General features: G+C 37.8%; 2 protein-coding genes across 7 annotated transcripts in view; one reads left to right on the top strand and one right to left on the bottom strand.

The window, feature by feature from the left end:
• Nucleotides 1–12,539, top strand: part of LOC139764636 (5-phosphohydroxy-L-lysine phospho-lyase-like) — a 107,017-nt gene extending 94,478 nt beyond the window's left edge. For 4 of the 5 annotated variants that reach the window (XR_011716432.1, XR_011716429.1, XR_011716431.1 and 1 more), the window contains exons 9-13: nt 1,556–1,655; nt 3,973–4,120; nt 5,594–5,705; nt 5,826–5,885; nt 8,951–12,539. Coding sequence is in view for 1 of the 5 variants with exons in the window: in XM_071691488.1 (XP_071547589.1) it covers nt 1,556–1,655; nt 3,973–4,120; nt 5,594–5,705; nt 8,951–8,955 (365 nt within the window). In the remaining 4 variants the exon portion in view is untranslated. The remainder of the gene's footprint in view (nt 1–1,555; nt 1,656–3,972; nt 4,121–5,593; nt 5,706–5,825; nt 5,886–8,950) is intronic. The other variant, XM_071691488.1, reaches the window with a different exon arrangement.
• A 1,798-nt stretch (nt 12,540–14,337) lies between these two features.
• The window catches only part of RpL35 (Ribosomal protein L35), a 28,897-nt gene continuing 26,339 nt past the window's right edge, over nt 14,338–16,895 (bottom strand). For both annotated transcript variants that reach the window (XM_071691490.1, XM_071691489.1), the window contains 2 exons: nt 15,230–15,311; nt 14,338–14,500 (listed from right to left, as the gene is read on the bottom strand). In XM_071691490.1, the coding sequence (XP_071547591.1) occupies nt 14,354–14,500; nt 15,230–15,311 (229 nt within the window). In that variant the 3' untranslated portion in view covers nt 14,338–14,353. The remainder of the gene's footprint in view (nt 14,501–15,229; nt 15,312–16,895) is intronic.

The raw sequence follows: 16,895 nt of genomic DNA, 5'->3' as shown, positions 1-16,895 counted from the left end.
ATAATCTTTGTGAAAGCTGTATCTTCATTATTATTTTACAGTAATGTAAAAAGATGTCAGTTATACTTCCCAGTTACATGCACTGTATTATCTTGAATTATACAGATGTTTTTTCTTCATACCTGATGACCATTTCCAAAAGAAAGGCCACAACTGTTCATGTCTATTCTCCAGATGTCATGTGCAATGCATCAAAACCACAGCTCCATCCACAACCAGGTCTTCACAGACCTCTCCAAACATTACACATACCCTGGTTCAGTTCACTGATTGCATGTCAACTACTGTAAACTGCATTGTTCCAGTACACTCTCCCATGCACAACTTTTACCCTCCTGCATGTTCAGGCCCCAATCGCTCAAAATCTTTTCAGTTCCATCCTTCCATCTCCAATTTGGTCTCTCGATTCTCCTTGTTCCCTCCACTTCTGACATATATACTCTCATTCCCTCCATATGTCTAGCCCATTTCAGCACACTCTCTTCACTTTCTTTTATTATCATTACTCTTTCTTACCCTTTCATTACTTACTCGATCAGACCACCTTACACCACATATTGTCCTCAGATATTTCATTTCCAACACATCCACCAGATTCTGCATGGCCTTATCAATAGCCCATGCCTCTCTTCCATATAACATCATTGGGACTACTACACCTTCATGCCCCTTACCCGCCCTATGATTCACTTCCGCTTCCATTTGCTGCCATGTCTATTCCCAGTTATCCAAAACACTTCACTTCCTTCAGCTTTTCTTCATTCAAACCCACATTCTAGCTAACCTGCACCTCAACCCTGCTAAACCTAATAACTTTGCTTTTATTCTCATTTACTCTCAACTTCCTCCATTCTTACTTTTATTCACATTTACTCTCAACTTCCTCCTTTCTTACACTTCCAAGCTCAGTCACCATCTACTGCAGTTTCTCACTTGAATCTAACACCAGTGCTGTATCATCAGTTAGCAAATGACTCACTTCCCAGGCCTTCTTATCCCCCTGCATACTCACTCATCTCTCCAAGACTTGCATTTACCTCACTCACCACCCCATCCATAAACAAATTAAACAACCATGTACATTGCATTTACCTCACTCACCACCCCTTCCATGAACAAATTAAACAACCATGGTAACATTACACATCCCTGCTGCAGACCAAACTTCACTTGGAACCATTCACTCTTCTCTCTTTCCACTCGTACACATGCCTTACACCGATGATAAAAACTTCTAGCAGTTTTTCTCCCACACAGTATACTGTATATTCTTAGTACCTTCCGCAAGGCATCTCTATCAACCCTATCATATGATTTCTCCAGATCCGTAAATGACTCATACAAATCCATCTGTTTCTTTTAGTATTTCTCGCACAAATTCTTTAAAGGAAACATCTGGTCCACATATCCTCAAACATTTCTGAAACCACACTGCTCTTCCCCAGTCTGATGTTCTGTATGTGCCATCACCCTCTGTCACAACCCTCCCATACAACTTTATGGTCTTATGTATCTTTCACCTTCAATAGCATAAGCTGCACTATAATGATTTCAGGTGATGTGCGTGGTCAAGGAATGTTTCTGGGAGTAGACTTAGTAAAGAACAGAGAAACACGAGAGCCTGCCACTGCTGAGGCTGCATTCATCAATAAAAGGTCGGTACTGATTATTGTTTGAACTGGAAGGATATGATAGTTTTTTGTATTTTTATAATGATTCATCATACTTTCTATCATTTTTTCCATACATGCTCACCATTTCCCACATGGGGGAGGTAGTGTCAAAAACAGATGACAGGGCCTTAAAAATCCTCATTTGGCTCCTCGCTTTGTTACTTCTTTTGGAAAGTAATAAGGAAGGGATGGTTTCCACCCACCTGCTCCTGTTCCCCTTAGTTGCCTTCCACAGCATGTAGGGAATACTTTGGTAGTATTCTTTTTTCCTCTCCCCATAGGGATTAAATCGAATATTTTCTTTCTCTCATACTATTCGCTATTTCCCGCGTCAGCGAGGTAGCGTTAAGAACAGAGGACTGGGCCTCTAAGGAAACATCCTCATCAAGCCCCCTTCTCTGTTCCTTCCTTTGGAAAAAAAAAAAAAAAAAAGAGAGGGGAGGATGTCCAGCCCCCCGCTCCCTTCCCTTTTAGTCGCCTTCTACGACACGCAGGGAATACGTGGGAAGTATTCTTTCTCCCCTATCCCCAGGGAACAAGAATATATTCTTGTTAAAAATGCTTTCTGTACCAAAGGAATATTATATGAAGAATCTTCTTCCAATAAAATTTATACTTATTTAGATAGTATATACAGAATTATTAAATAACTTTGGACTAAATGCTGATATTAAAATTGTTTACACATACTGGGGATTGTAGTAAATATTTATTTTTTTTATTATACTTTGTCGCTGTCTCTCGTGTTAGCGAGGTAGCACAAGGAAACAGATGAAAGAATGGCCCAACCCACCCACATACACATGTATATACATACACGTCCACACACGCATATACATACCTATACATTTCAATGTATACATATAAATACATTTTTCTTTTTTCTTTCAAACTATTCGCCATTTCCCGCATTAGCGAGGTAGCGTTAAGAACAGAGGACTGGGCCTTTGAGGGAATACCCTCACCTGGCCCAATTCTCTGTTCCTTCTTTTGGAAAATTAAAAAAAAAAAAATGAGAGGGGAGGATTTCCAGCCCCCCGCTCCCTCCCCTTTTAGTCGCCTTCTACGACACGCAGGGAATACGTGGGAAGTACTCTTAATCCCCTATCCCCAGGGATAAATACCTACACAGACATATACATACATACACATGCACAGAATTCATACTTGCCGCTCATATTCATTCCTGTCGCCACCCCACCACACATGAAATGACACCCCCTCTATCCCCACACGCGCGCAAGGTAGCGCTAGGAAAAGGCAACAAAGGCCCACATTTGTTCACACTCAGTCTCTAGCTGTCATGTATAATGCATCGAAACTGCATTTAAATCTGACTTAGAAATTATATACTGTGCATCATACCCATATTTTGCCATAAATATGTACTTTATAGTAGAGGTACGTATTCTTCCAAAGTGTTTCCGTGACTTGACATACTTTTTTATAATTCCCAGTTTGTTCATATCAGAAATTAAGTCCTGCTCTTAAAGGTGTCAATATTTTTGATCATTGAGACACAGATTGATTATACATAATCATTTACAGCTTCCTAGTTTATTTTGGTTCTGTCTCCACCCTTGGATATCAAGACAACTGCTAAACTTGAAACTAATTTTCAGTTGTTGGTTTGATGTTTTAGTATCAAAACATTAAAGGAAAATGTTTGGGTACATAGTTCAGATGATTAAGGATGTTAGTAATCTGCCATAAAGATGAAATCTCATGAAAGTGTAAGCTGTAGGTGTTACTATATTTCTTTAGTGCTGTATTTGGGGAATTCTGATTATGAAATGTTTTTTTTTTAAATCTTAAAATTAGATACTGGGTTTCCACAGGTTGTTGTACTCTATATGATTTGTTATCAAGTCCCCTTAGTGTTTGAATGAAATGTTACTCGAGTTTACAGAAGGTGCTACTTTGTTGATTGATTGTTGTGTAATCATTAGTGAGGACCAGTGCAATGTCTATTCAATTTTGAATACATGGTGCTTGTGTGTTGCATTCATTATTTTTGTATTTGCCCTTATAGTAGCATCCAGAAAGCTTCCAAATTTCAGTGAGTATAGTCATGCTAGTCACATTTAAAAAAAAATTAATGTATATTCAAAGGCAAGCTAGAAATGCAATTGAATGAGATCGTAGAACACTGATAGAGGACTGCTACTGGTAATTGCAGTTAAAGACTGACTTGCTTTTAAATGAAAAGAACTGAAATTATGATGCATAAAGTGAGAATTCTTTTTGCATGAGATGCAGTAGAATTATCCAGATAATGTACCATACATTTTTCCTTCAGGTTAAAGGAACAATATGTGCTGTTGAGCAATGATGGTCCATACAGAAATGTTCTGAAGTTCAAATCCCCACTTGTCTTCAGTCTTGATGATGCCAAAGAACTTGTGGAGAAAATAGATAATATCTTGTTAGAAATGGATATTGCTGAGGTATGCCTATTTTATCTAGACTGTTTTCTAAAGGTAAAAGTGTTGGCTGTGGATGGAAAATGTTAGAAAATGTATGTGAGAAAGTGAGGCTGTTGTTTCTTCCTTACTCTACCTTGCATTGGTGGAAAAATTATAGTATATATGCAAACACAGTGTTTGAATAAGGGACACAAAGATATTTTCTTCCACTGTTAATCCATTACTTGTTGAATTCTAGCATACCTTTTCAGCTCAGAGATACTCATCTGTTGTTGTGTCACCCCTGTAGCATGAAGTACAAGGAACTCAAGAAAACCAGAGGATGATTAAAGCATTTTCCAAAACTGGAAAGAGAAAAGATTAGCAATAAAGGGAACCGAGTTTGAGATGTTGCATGTTGTAAAGTGATATGAAAGTTTATTGTTTTTATTTTGATAGGACCTAGTTATTACAAGGTTATTTTAAGAGGGTCATCCTGCAATGGTTTTCAAGCACTTCAAAGATATTTTCATTATGTTGTTATTCCAGATATATGTTTGAGAACATGCAGAAGGTGGAATGTGAGCTTTTTAGATAGAATAGTGAGTGGTGGGATATGAGGAAGTTAGGGTGCTAGTGAAAGGGAAGAGAGGGGTGTATGGACATCATCTTTGGGGAAGGAGTGCTGATGAGTGGGAGATGTACAAAGGAAGTGGAAGGATGTCAAAAGGAAGGCAGGGGCTGAAAGAGAATGGGAGATGTACAAAGGAAGTGGAAGGATGTCAAAAGGAAGGCAGGGGCTGAAAGAGAATGCAAATGAGAGAGTATTGGCAAAATTCAGGGAGAATTAGAAGATGTTTTGGAAGGAGGTGAATAGTGAGGAGCACAAAAGAACAAATTGGTGGATCAGTCAAGGAAAGCAGATGGGAAGTGGTAACAAGCAAAGAAATGAAGAGTAAGTGGGGAGAGTATTTTGAAGGATTGTTGAATGTTAAATGAAGGGTGTTTGGGATGTGGAGTTAGTCAACGGTAAATGGTTTGATGAAAAGAGAGATGATGAAAGCCTAGGTTAAGATGCAGCAGCCTAAGTGGATGGAATTGCAGTTGATAATCTTAAGAAAAGGGTTGGCTTATTTTCAGGAGGTGAGGTGCCTGAGGATTGGCAGAATACCTGTATAGTGCCATTATATAATGAATAACAAGAGGGACAAAAGTGAATGTTCTCACTAGGGGTGTTAGTACGTCGAGTATTGGTGATATTTTGTTTGGAAGAATGGGTGTACCACTTGACAGAAATTAAACAATACTTTTTTCACCTGGGTTTTTCTTATGAGTGGTGTAGGTACAGGTGTACATAAAAGCAAGAAAAATAGAAACCGGCAGTAAAAAAGTTTCATTAGAATTCCAGTTGAAGCTTAGGGTGCTTCATTGAAGAGGTTAAGCATTCCTTCTTTATAATGAAATTGTATGTTAAGATTTATTACTAAAGGTAATTCAGAACTTAATCATTTACAGAGTAAAGTAAATGGTGTGATAGCAAGTTCATCAGTGAATGGTGTTGATGAATCCTCCATACGTAAATCAAAACAATTAAGCAATGGTCATCCAAATGAAATTCAGGTTGAAGGTAAGTCATTTACCAGACAGTAATGAGATAATTGTAATTCTGGAATTAGGAAGTTCTTTAGCTTTTCTCAAAATAATAGATTATAATGCATGTGACTAAAATAATCTTTCTACCCCTCAGGATAGGGAAAAGAGATGCTGCCCAATATATATCGTGCATGATTTAGAAGGCAACTAAAAGGTGGGTGTGGCATCTCGGGGTCTCATCTCTAAGCTCCCCTCTTTTGTCTTCCCTCTCCCACTTTGCTGATTTATTTCTGTGGTTGTTGATGATTGGCCTCCCCCCTTTTCTCCATCAACAGCAGTGTCACTCAAGGTTCTGTCCTGTCCCCTACACTTTTTCTCCTTTTTTTCAACAATTTCCTCTCCTTCACAAATATTCAGTGCATTCATATGCTGAAGACTCAACACTGCATTCCTCCACATCCTTGAATCCTGCTCCCTCTTCTCTCACTCCACCTGCATCTCGTTTTGACTCGGCTTCCTCAGTAAACTCAGACTTGGGGTACTCAAAATCTGAAGTTTAATGCCTCCAAGACCCATTTTCTACCCCTCTCTCTATCAAAAACTCTTCACAATTCTTGTATACACTTTGACAGTTCTGTAATCCCACCTCTTGACTTGAGCATACTTGGTATTACTGTAATATCCACTCTTTCCTGGAAACCCCACATTATGGGAATAGCTAAGTCTGCCTCTTCACCTGGAGTGACACTGACAAGTCAACTTCATTGAGTATCATTAAGGACCCTTTCCCCAGAGGAATTGTATCATTTCTGTGCTCCTGCATGCTGTTTAGCCTTAAAGTTGTAGGAGACCCATTAAAGGGGAGCTGGAGTTTTACAGTAATAAATACGAGGGCCGTGAGCAGGAAATCCTACACTCCTTTCTCATTTCCTCATAGAAACGGAAAGAATGAAGTGAGGATTTTCCTTTGAAGTCTCAGTAATTTGTTCCGAACACTACCATGTTCACTCAGGTCTGAGAGCTGGGTGAACACAGAGCTTAGCTGCTGTTAGTGGACACACACACAGGTGAAGGGTGCGCATGAAGTAGGGTCACTTTAGTTACCAGACAACAATGACTAGCTGCTACAGGAATATCTCTTGCCAGAGGGTGGTAACTGGGTTGGTGCCATCACCACCCTCTGTAATAGCCTAGCTTACTTTTTATTGCCATCTTTTGGTTTATGTATAATAGGCAGATCAAGGAACTGCCTTAATTAATTAGGATAAAATATTTCTTGATATTTTATGACTATCAGACATAATCACTGCTGATTGAGACTTGAAAATCTAACTTATAACACTGGCTCATCCAGTTGCTCTGTAAATGCTGTACCTTACCTGTTCAGAACACCTGTAGAGTCTACATACATCATGCTACTAAAGTCAGAAGTAAAAGCCATTAGTATCCATTGGTTTATTATCTAAGTTAGATCTAAGTCCATGTGATAGTTTACATGTCATTCATAAAACACACACACACGAGAGAGATCATAGGCAAATATCATCATTGGGCATCAGGGATTATCTTTCAGAGAATTTTCAATTCTCTAATGAAAGGTTTTCATCACATTGGAGTAAGGTGTGAAATAAACAACCACAGACCTTTAAATAATGGTTATTAAGTTGCAGTGTCAGCAGACTTTGGCACGCGCCACTATAGTTTCCCATCATTTTCAAATATTTCCTTAGCCAGAAATAAAATGATATAATAGGAAGTGTAACATTTCAGGAATAGTATTTGATTGATCTTGTATCTCCCAAAATATATTGGCCAATGCAAAATGCATTGTGGCAGATAAATATGAAATACACTGGTGCCAGAAGCCCCTTGTACTCGTAATGTCGAATTTGCCAATTTTTTCTTTGAGTCGTATCAAATTAAGCCAGATACAAGGGAGCTGTGGTTTCAGTGCATTATTACATGACAGCTAGAGACCGAGTGTGAACGAATGTGGCCATTGTTGTCTTTTCCTAGTGCTACCTCACACACATGCGGGGGGAGGGGGTTGTTATTTCATGTGTGGCGGGGTGGCGATGGGAATGAATAAAGGCAGACAGTATGAATTATGTACATGTGTATATATGTATATGTCTGTGTGTATATATATATATATATATATATATATTTTTTTTTTTTTTTATACTTTGTCGCTGTTGAGATGTATAGGTATGTTTATTTGCGTGTGTGTATGTGGGTGGGCTGGGCCATTCTTTCGTCTGTTTCCTTGCGCTACCTCGCTAACGCAGGAGACAGTGACAAAGCAAATAAATAAATTATTTACAAAAATTTACATTAACTAGCAAATAATAATCAACAGAATAATGAAGACTCATTTAACCAATATTTACAATATGAGTCAATAAGGTTGTGTTTTGTCTCATGATGCAATTTGCCATCTGTATGGATTTGAAAACACCTGCATGCTTGCATTTACTTCAAGCATCACTCATTTCATAAAGCTATGAGTTAATTTTCACCTCTTTAACTTCGGAAATTATTCCATATTTAAACTGGCTGCTTATATTGCAAGTAAATTCCAAATATATGTGTGTTAAAATAAGAGCTGTAGATTTACCATGCTCCTCAGTATTGCATTAATCAATCAGCACCCTTAATTAAAAGTTTCTAGGGTCCAGCTATCAGCTCATAGTGGATAAGGCGTACCTTGTTGAGATGGGAACAGACAAAATAGGTATAACAGAATAAAAACCTGCACATCTTTGAAGGTATTTTACCATCTTTAAATGGCAACCAAAAATGTGTAATATTTGCATTGGTAATGCAGTTTAGCTAGTAACAGGTTGTCCAAGGACTGGAAAGCTGTTTTTAAGATGAATGGTAGCAGAGGATGTGCAGGCTTGCTTAATAGTTATGTTTGTTTATAGAGGGTAAGATAGATGGTTAAATGGGAGGATAAATGTTTGACAGAAAACAATACCTTAGTCATTTTCAGTTTCCATGGATTTAGAAGGTAGACCAATACAGAATATGTTAGATGTACGAGTGACAAGGTGCAATTAGAGATACGGGAATGTCATTTCTCAGGATTCAAAACGCTTATGTAAAGATGCTTACCTTTCATTTTGCATTTTTTGTCTTATTTTACATACGAGGTTGAATAATTGTTTGTCTGGCTGTAGCTTTCAAGTGGCCTTAGATGTATCTTAATTGTTGTCCTAATTGGCTACACTGACTAATCATGTGACATTAAGATAATGTTTTTTGTTTTCTTTTCAGTATGAGTATCACGGATTCGTCAAAGTCCCACGTAATGTCATCATGGACTAAGGAGGGAAATGACAATTTTTTTTTTTTTTCTTTGTCGCTGTCTCCCGCGTTTGCGAGGTAGCGCAAGGAAACAGACAAAAGAAATGGCCCAACCCACCCCCATACACATATATATACATACGTCCACACACACAAATATACATACCTACACAGCTTTCCATGGTTTACCCCAGACGCTTCACATGCCTTGATTCAATCCACTGACAGCACGTCAACCCCGGTATACCACATCGCTCCAATTCACTCTATTCCTTGCCCTCCTTTCACCCTCCTGCATGTTCAGGCCCCGATTACACAAAATCTTTTTCACTCCATCTTTCCACCTCCAATTTGGTCTCCCTCTTCTCCTCGTTCCCTCCACCTCCGACACATATATCCTCTTGGTCAATCTTTCCTCACTCATTCTCTCCATGTGCCCGAACCATTTCAAAACACCCTCTTCTGCTCTCTCAACCACGCTCTTTTAATTTCCACACATCTCTCTTACCCTTACGTTACTTACTCGATCAAACCACCTCACACCACACATTGTCCTCAAACATCTCATTTCCAGCACATCCATCCTCCTGCGCACAACTCTATCCATAGCCCACGCCTCGCAACCATACAACATTGTTGGAACCACTATTCCTTCAAACATACCCATTTTTGCTTTCAGAGATAATGTTCTCGACTTCCACACATTCTTCAAGGCTCCCAGAATTTTCGCCCCCTCCCCCACCCTATGATCCACTTCCGCTTCCATGGTTCCATCCGCTGCCAGATCCACTCCCAGATATCTAAAACACTTCACTTCCTCCAGTTTTTCTCCATTCAAACTCACCTCCCAATTGACTTGACCCTCAACCCTACTGTACCTAATAACCTTGCTCTTATTCACATTTACTCTTAACTTTCTTCTTTCACACACTTTACCAAACTCAGTCACCAGCTTCTGCAGTTTCTCACATGAATCAGCCACCAGCGCTGTATCATCAGCGAACAACAACTGACTCACTTCCCAAGCTCTCTCATCCCCCACAGACTTCATACTTGCCTCTTTCCAAAACTCTTGCATTCACCTCCCTAACAACCCCATCCATAAACAAATTAAACAGCCATGGAGACATCACACACCCCTGCCGCAAACCTACATTCACTGAGAACCAATCACTTTCCTCTCTTCCTACACGTACACATGCCTTACATCCTCGATAAAAACTTTTCACTGCTTCTAACAACTTGCCTCCCACACGTGTTTGATGATAGAGTGGCAGATATAAGATGTTTTGGTTGAGGTGGTGTGCAAAGTGAGAGGGTTGGGGAAAATGATTTGGTAAACAGAGAAGAGGTAGTAAAAGCTTTGCAGAAGATGAAAGCTGGCAAGGCAGCAGGTTTGGATGGTATTGCAGTGGAATTTATTAAAAAAGGGGGTGACTGTATTGTTGACTGGTTGGTAAGGTTATTTAATGTATGTATGACTCATGGTGAGGTGCCTGAGGATTGGCGGAATGTGTGCATAGTGCCATTGTACAAAGGCAAAGGGGATAAGAGTGAGTGCTCAAATTACAGAGGTATAAGTTTGTTGAGTATTCCTGGTAAATTATATGGGAGGGTATTGATTGAGAGGGTGAAGGCATGCACAGAGCATCAGATTGGGGAAGAGCAGTGTGGTTTCTGAAGTGGTAGAGGATGTGTGGATCAGGTGTTTGCTTTGAAGAATGTATGTGAGAAATACTTAGAAAAGCAAATGGATTTGTATGTAGCATTTATGGATCTGGAGAAGGCATATGATAGAGTTGATAGAGATGCTCTGTGGAAGGTATTAAGAAATGACAAATATGTATGAAAAAAATATATGTATATATACACACTCTTCTGTCACTTAACACCAAAATATGTTGATGGGGGTGTTCTGTCTTTTATTTGCCATCTTTTTTATTCACTAATTTCATTTTTGTCTTCCTCTGAAGCCAGTTTCTTTAACTGGAAATTGTAATGATATGGTGTCATTGTTTTGAAAGAAAGTACAGTGAAAAGCTGCAATGCTGCTTAGCCTAAGTGGTCATCTAGAAAACAAACATTCTTAGTAATACATGGCAACACTTCCACACTAAATGCTTCAACATTAGTGGTTGCCATAACATGGTATTTATTGTACATGGTTTTCCAGTAATCGGGTATCTATGCATGCAGCTTGCTCAAAAGAAACAAAGTATGTAAGAGATCAAAATGTGCTCAATATTTATAAAATTAATTTGGGGAATGTGAACTATTCATAGGTTTATTGTTTTCCTTGGTGTTAATTTTACTTCTCTAAGAATGCATTGAGTACTCAATTGTAAAAAAAATTATGAAATTATACATAAAAAAAGAACAAGGATACATGTAATGAGATAAAATGATTCGGTACCCTTTCTCGTCACACTTTACAGTTGCCTCCATCTACCTGCTGTTCATAATGGAGTTACAATTTCCATTTATTACACGATTTATTCATAGTAGGTAGTGTGTATTTTGTTTGTATATGCACAAAAGGAGTGTAATTAATGAGCCCAAGGGTCCTTAAATGCAAACCTCATTTTACCAGGTAAAACTGAGTTTGCTATATGTGGCTTTGTCTCTGGATGCACCTTCAATGCAAAATGAAGGAAGGGTGTATGGTATTTATTCTATGATTGCTGTAATATTAAAACATGGTAAAAATATAATGGATGCACAGGTGTAGATGAAGATTAGTTTAAAAGCTGATGAAGTTTATTGATTCCAAGATGCACATGATGTGGCAAAGTTTCACAATGATATGCAGGTTAAATATATGAGTGTGTAATGTTACACAATCCCTTTCTTTTATTTTAAGGTATTAAGCAGTTACCCTGAGTGTAAGTAAGGTGCTCATATAATGAAGTAAATTCTAAAATGACTTGCAGTGTATAAAACTGTGATGTTTTGACTTTTTGGATATACATGTATAATCCATCTCATTCATGACTAATTAGCCGACCCTTCAAAACAGTTTAAGTTTAGAAATGACAGAACAGCTTTTGATGACTCCAAAGGGAAGGTTTAGCTGTTGTATTTTTATGTACATTTTGAAAAAAAATATTTGAGCATATAGTTTAATCTTGGGCTATAATTACAGTGTTATTTTGTGGAAGAACTTTGGGTTGGCAGCTCATTTTATGTGACCAGGTTACAAGTTCCAAAATTTTAATTTTGTATTTTATGGAAGTATGTAATAGGCACAGTGATTAATGCTTTTCATGTTCATGTCTAGAACTTTTGTCATAATTTACAGGAATGTAACCGTAGGGCCCATTAAACAGTAAATATATATTTTTTTACCTTAAAAAGCTAATCATATTTTATTCTAGTTTCCCCACAGTGGAAATGCTTACATTAGTAATAATTATATCATCATCATGAAATGTGTAGGCTCAAATTGCACAAAAATATTTTTTTACTTGATATAATGTCATAATTTACATGAATTTTTTCTGAAGCAAAATATATAACGTATTGAAAAATTATAATCGGATAATAAATGCTTTGATACTAAGGTGTAATTAATTACCTTTTATATTTTATGAGTTTATACTTTTGATATTCATCTATTTAATCTTAAGTAAAATATTACTGCATACGGCTATACAGCTTATACATTTGCAGCAATTTCTTCAAAGCTTTCACTATATAAAAGAGCTGAAAGTGGAACACTTGCACTTGTTTTCAATGAGGTGCAAATTTAAGTGGGTGGAGTAGGATGTGATGAGAAAGATCGATGAATGAGAATGAAAATTATAATCTTTGAAGAACAAGCTGAATGTGAGTGAAAGGTTTCCAAGATGCAACAAATGCAAGGTGGGTCATGGGAATATAATTTAAGGTTTATCATGCATTGAAATCTCCCCTACAGAGGTTCTTCATATTATGTAAAACTTATCTGACCAACTTGTGCTGAAATCATGAGGTGTCAAAAATTTGTCATGAAAGACAACTTGTTGACTGGTTAATCAGAATTTGTAATCAATGTATGGCTCTAAGTGGGGTCCTTGGGGACTGGCCGAATGCTTGTAACGTGCCATTATATAAAAGCAGAGGGGCTAATGATGAACCTTGAAATTACGGAGGTACAAGTATGAAGAAAGGAGGGGTGTATATCCAAGTGGATCAATGAGTGGGATGCGTCATATCTCTGTAGCTGAAGTGAACCAGAGTGTGTGTGTATGTGTTTTTAGGGATAATGATCCTAGCACACTGAGGAGTGTTTGGAAAAAGGCTATGTATATCAACGACACTTGCTCCAACTTGAACTCCCATCAAAAGGGTGACCACAGCAAAAGTGTCTCCACTTTAACCCTCCCTCACATGCACCATTCCATACATTCTTCCATTTCTCTCTCCAGTGCCTTCACTCTTATTTCACCAAGTCGCAGGTGATTTCCCTCTCACACCAACCCCTTTATAGTCTCCTTGTAAACTACCCATCTTGCATTCTTTCCACATGCCACATTTCACCCATTCCTTAATTCATTACATTTGTATTCCTGCCATACCAAGTCTTTCACTGTCAATAAAGGCAAAGGTGGGTGTGTGTGATGGTATAGTAGTACCAAAAATTCTATATGGATGCAAGGCACTGACTCAACATAAAAGTGTACAGAAGTGGGTGGATGCATTCAACCTTGAAATGTTTTGAGAAAATTATGTGATGAGGAAGGATGATCAAATAAGAACTAACAGGGTACTAGAGTGTGGTAGGAAGGTAAGTATGTATGAGACATTAAGCAAGTGTTCTGATATGATCTGGATATCAAGAAAAAAGGATGAGTGAGGATAGGGTAACTAGGGTATTTATGTCGAAAGTGGAGAAAACAGAAGAGAAAACCAAGGAGGCAAAGGTTGAAGTTAAAGATGCTTAGAGCTTTAACATACAAGAGGGCATGATAGGCTGAAAACCAGGAAATATGCAGCAGCCAGGGGAAGCCACAGAAACGTATTTGGGACCTAGTTGAGAATAGAAGGCTCTGGTGACAAAGATGTGAACAAATGAGACTTCATCTGTTCCTAGTACAACAAGGCCAAAGTGGGGAACAATACCAACAGCAAAGTACTGACTCAGTGCATCACTATCATTAAACATCATGGTACATTCCTTCCCATATGCCAAAGGAAACAATTTTATTTCATAAAACAGGCATCCACCATTCTTTCAGCCCTTTGATCACTTTCTTTAAGCCCGAGCTCAACCACAATTAATATATGACCTCTAAACTCAGAGTCTCTAACATACTTACTTCGAACAAATGCTTACCATCACCATGAACTAAAATTTTCCAGGTATATCAAAACAAGAAATTTTGTCAGATTTACTCAAGCCTTGACAGCATATTTCCTTTTAGGAAAATTCCACCTCTTCTTGGACTCCTTGGGAGTAAGTATTTTCAGCTCACTCTTTAGGGCACGTCTGATAGCACGAGTCTTCTTTGGTCGCAAATCCAGAGGCTTGAACCTCTTGTTCTTTAAAGAAGAAGAGTAAAATGATTACTTCATGCGTAAGCATCAATATATTAAAAATAGTAATAGTAATAATAATAATAATTTCAGTCCTATCGATCAAAACCAACATGGTTCCTTCTAGTAAAATTTCTCATCCCATTAACATTACATCTTAAGATCACTTTAGTTCGAACACTTACATGTCACTGTACAATCTAGCAACATAAAATGTTTTTCTATGATACAGAGGTGACAGGTTTCACCACAATCAACTCCATCAACTAGACGTTACCAGTGACAAAAAAGTAAGACATGAAATCTCAATACTGTAAAATATAAAAAAATATTGCACACTAACAGACGGTGGGAGAATCAGATAATATGCTAAAATCTAGTCAGTGAATTCTACCACTACATTACCGTGATCTGACAAAACCAAGCAAAAATGGGTCAATGTTTCGAGCCTCAATAAATACATTTTGCCAAATTCTAATAACGCTAATAAAATAATAAATTCCAGTCAGACATGGGTTGTATACCTACAAAATACTTGTACTTTAACTATCAACCCTAGTTACTAATCTTTTAATTGGACTACACTTTAAAAGGAAAAAATTTTATCTTTAGAGCTGGTTCCCCAGCATACACTAATAACACAGCAAAACTACTCTTCCCATTCTTTTGGGAAGATCATACATATATAAAATATCTAATCTACCTAAATAAACTTAGCTCACCCTTAAAGCATACCTTATAAAATTTCCGGAGGTTTTCTTTTGTCTTCTGATTGATGACAATCATAACACGGGCAATAGACTTACGGACCACATGGCTGAAATACATAGTTTATATAATTTTGAGATTTAATATCTTAATGGACTAAACAACAATAATGAACATGATCTGAAAAATTTGATACTAAAATTAACTAAATTGTAGTGAAGAGTACAAGTTAGGATAATTGAAAGGTGTTCAAGTGACATGCAGGTTCAGAGCAATCCAAATATCAACAGCAATTAAAAGCATTACAATTCAAATATTCTCAATATGCCTTCTATCTGACAATGTTATAATGACAATTTGCAGAGACAATATACAATGCTGAGTACATATCAACTGTGCAGAAAAGCAATCATAATGTGCTTGATGACCCCTAAGGTTGCTTTTCATTTCCTGGAAGAACTTGCCATCTCAAGTCAGTCAGTCCACCTCCCTAAAATTATTTCCTGCAATACAATACCTAAGTAGACTTAACTGGTAAGAAAAAAAATTCTATGCAGTCCTCAGTAAACAATTCAAAGAACAAACATTTGGAGGAAAGTAAAATAAAAATATATAAAAAAGCACAACACAATGACTATGGAGCAATACAGAAAAGAAAATACTGGCTGCACATAAAAGCTGATTATCTACAAACACATATGCCTTGACTTGTGACAAATTTGAAAAATAGAATTTTAAACTACATATTTTTGATGTCTAAAACAAAGGTCTGTGGAGCCTGGATATGGACAGGGAGTTGTGGTTTTGGTGCATTACACATGGCAGCTAGAGATTGAGGTGACCGAATGAGGCCTTCTATTGTCTGTTTTCCTAGCACTACCTCACTGACACAAGGGGTGGCTAAGCTGTTTCGTGTGGGGCAGGGTGATGCCGGGAATGGTTGAAAGCAAGTATGAATATGTACAAGTGTATATATATATATATATATATATATATATATATATATATATATATATATATATATATATATTATAAATTATTTGCTTTGTCGCTGTCTCCCATGTTAGCGAGGTAGTGCAAGGAAACAGACGAGGTAGCGCAAGGAAACAGACGAAAGAATGGCCCAACCCATCCACATACAGATGTATATACATACATGTCCACACACACAAATATACATACCTATACATCTCAACGTATACATATATATACACACACAGACAAATACATATATACACATGTACATAATTCATAGTCTGCCTTTATTCATTCCCATCACCACACACATGAAATAACAACCCCCTCCCCCCTCATGTGCGTAAGGTAGCGCTAAGAAAAGACAACAAAGGCCCCATTCATTCACACTCAGGTCTCAAGCCATCATGTAATAATGCAACAAAACCACAGCTCCCTTTCCACATCCAGGCCCCACACAACTTTCCATGTTTAACCTAGACGCTTCACATGCCCTGGTTCAATCCATTGACAGCACATCGACCCCGGTATACCACATCGTTCCAATTCACTCTATTCCTTGCACGCCTTTCACCTTCCTGCATGTTCAGGCGCCGATAACTCAAAATCTTTTTCGCTCCATCTTTCCACCTCCAATTTGGTCTTCCACTTCTCCTCATTCCCTCCACCTCTGACACATATATCCTCTTGGTCAGTCTTTCCTCACTCATTCTCTCCA

This window comes from Panulirus ornatus, chromosome 50 (assembly GCF_036320965.1).
Source record: "Panulirus ornatus isolate Po-2019 chromosome 50, ASM3632096v1, whole genome shotgun sequence".
NCBI classification, from domain to species: Eukaryota; Metazoa; Arthropoda; class Malacostraca; order Decapoda; family Palinuridae; genus Panulirus; species Panulirus ornatus.
This window is presented reverse-complemented; position numbering and strand designations above follow the sequence as displayed.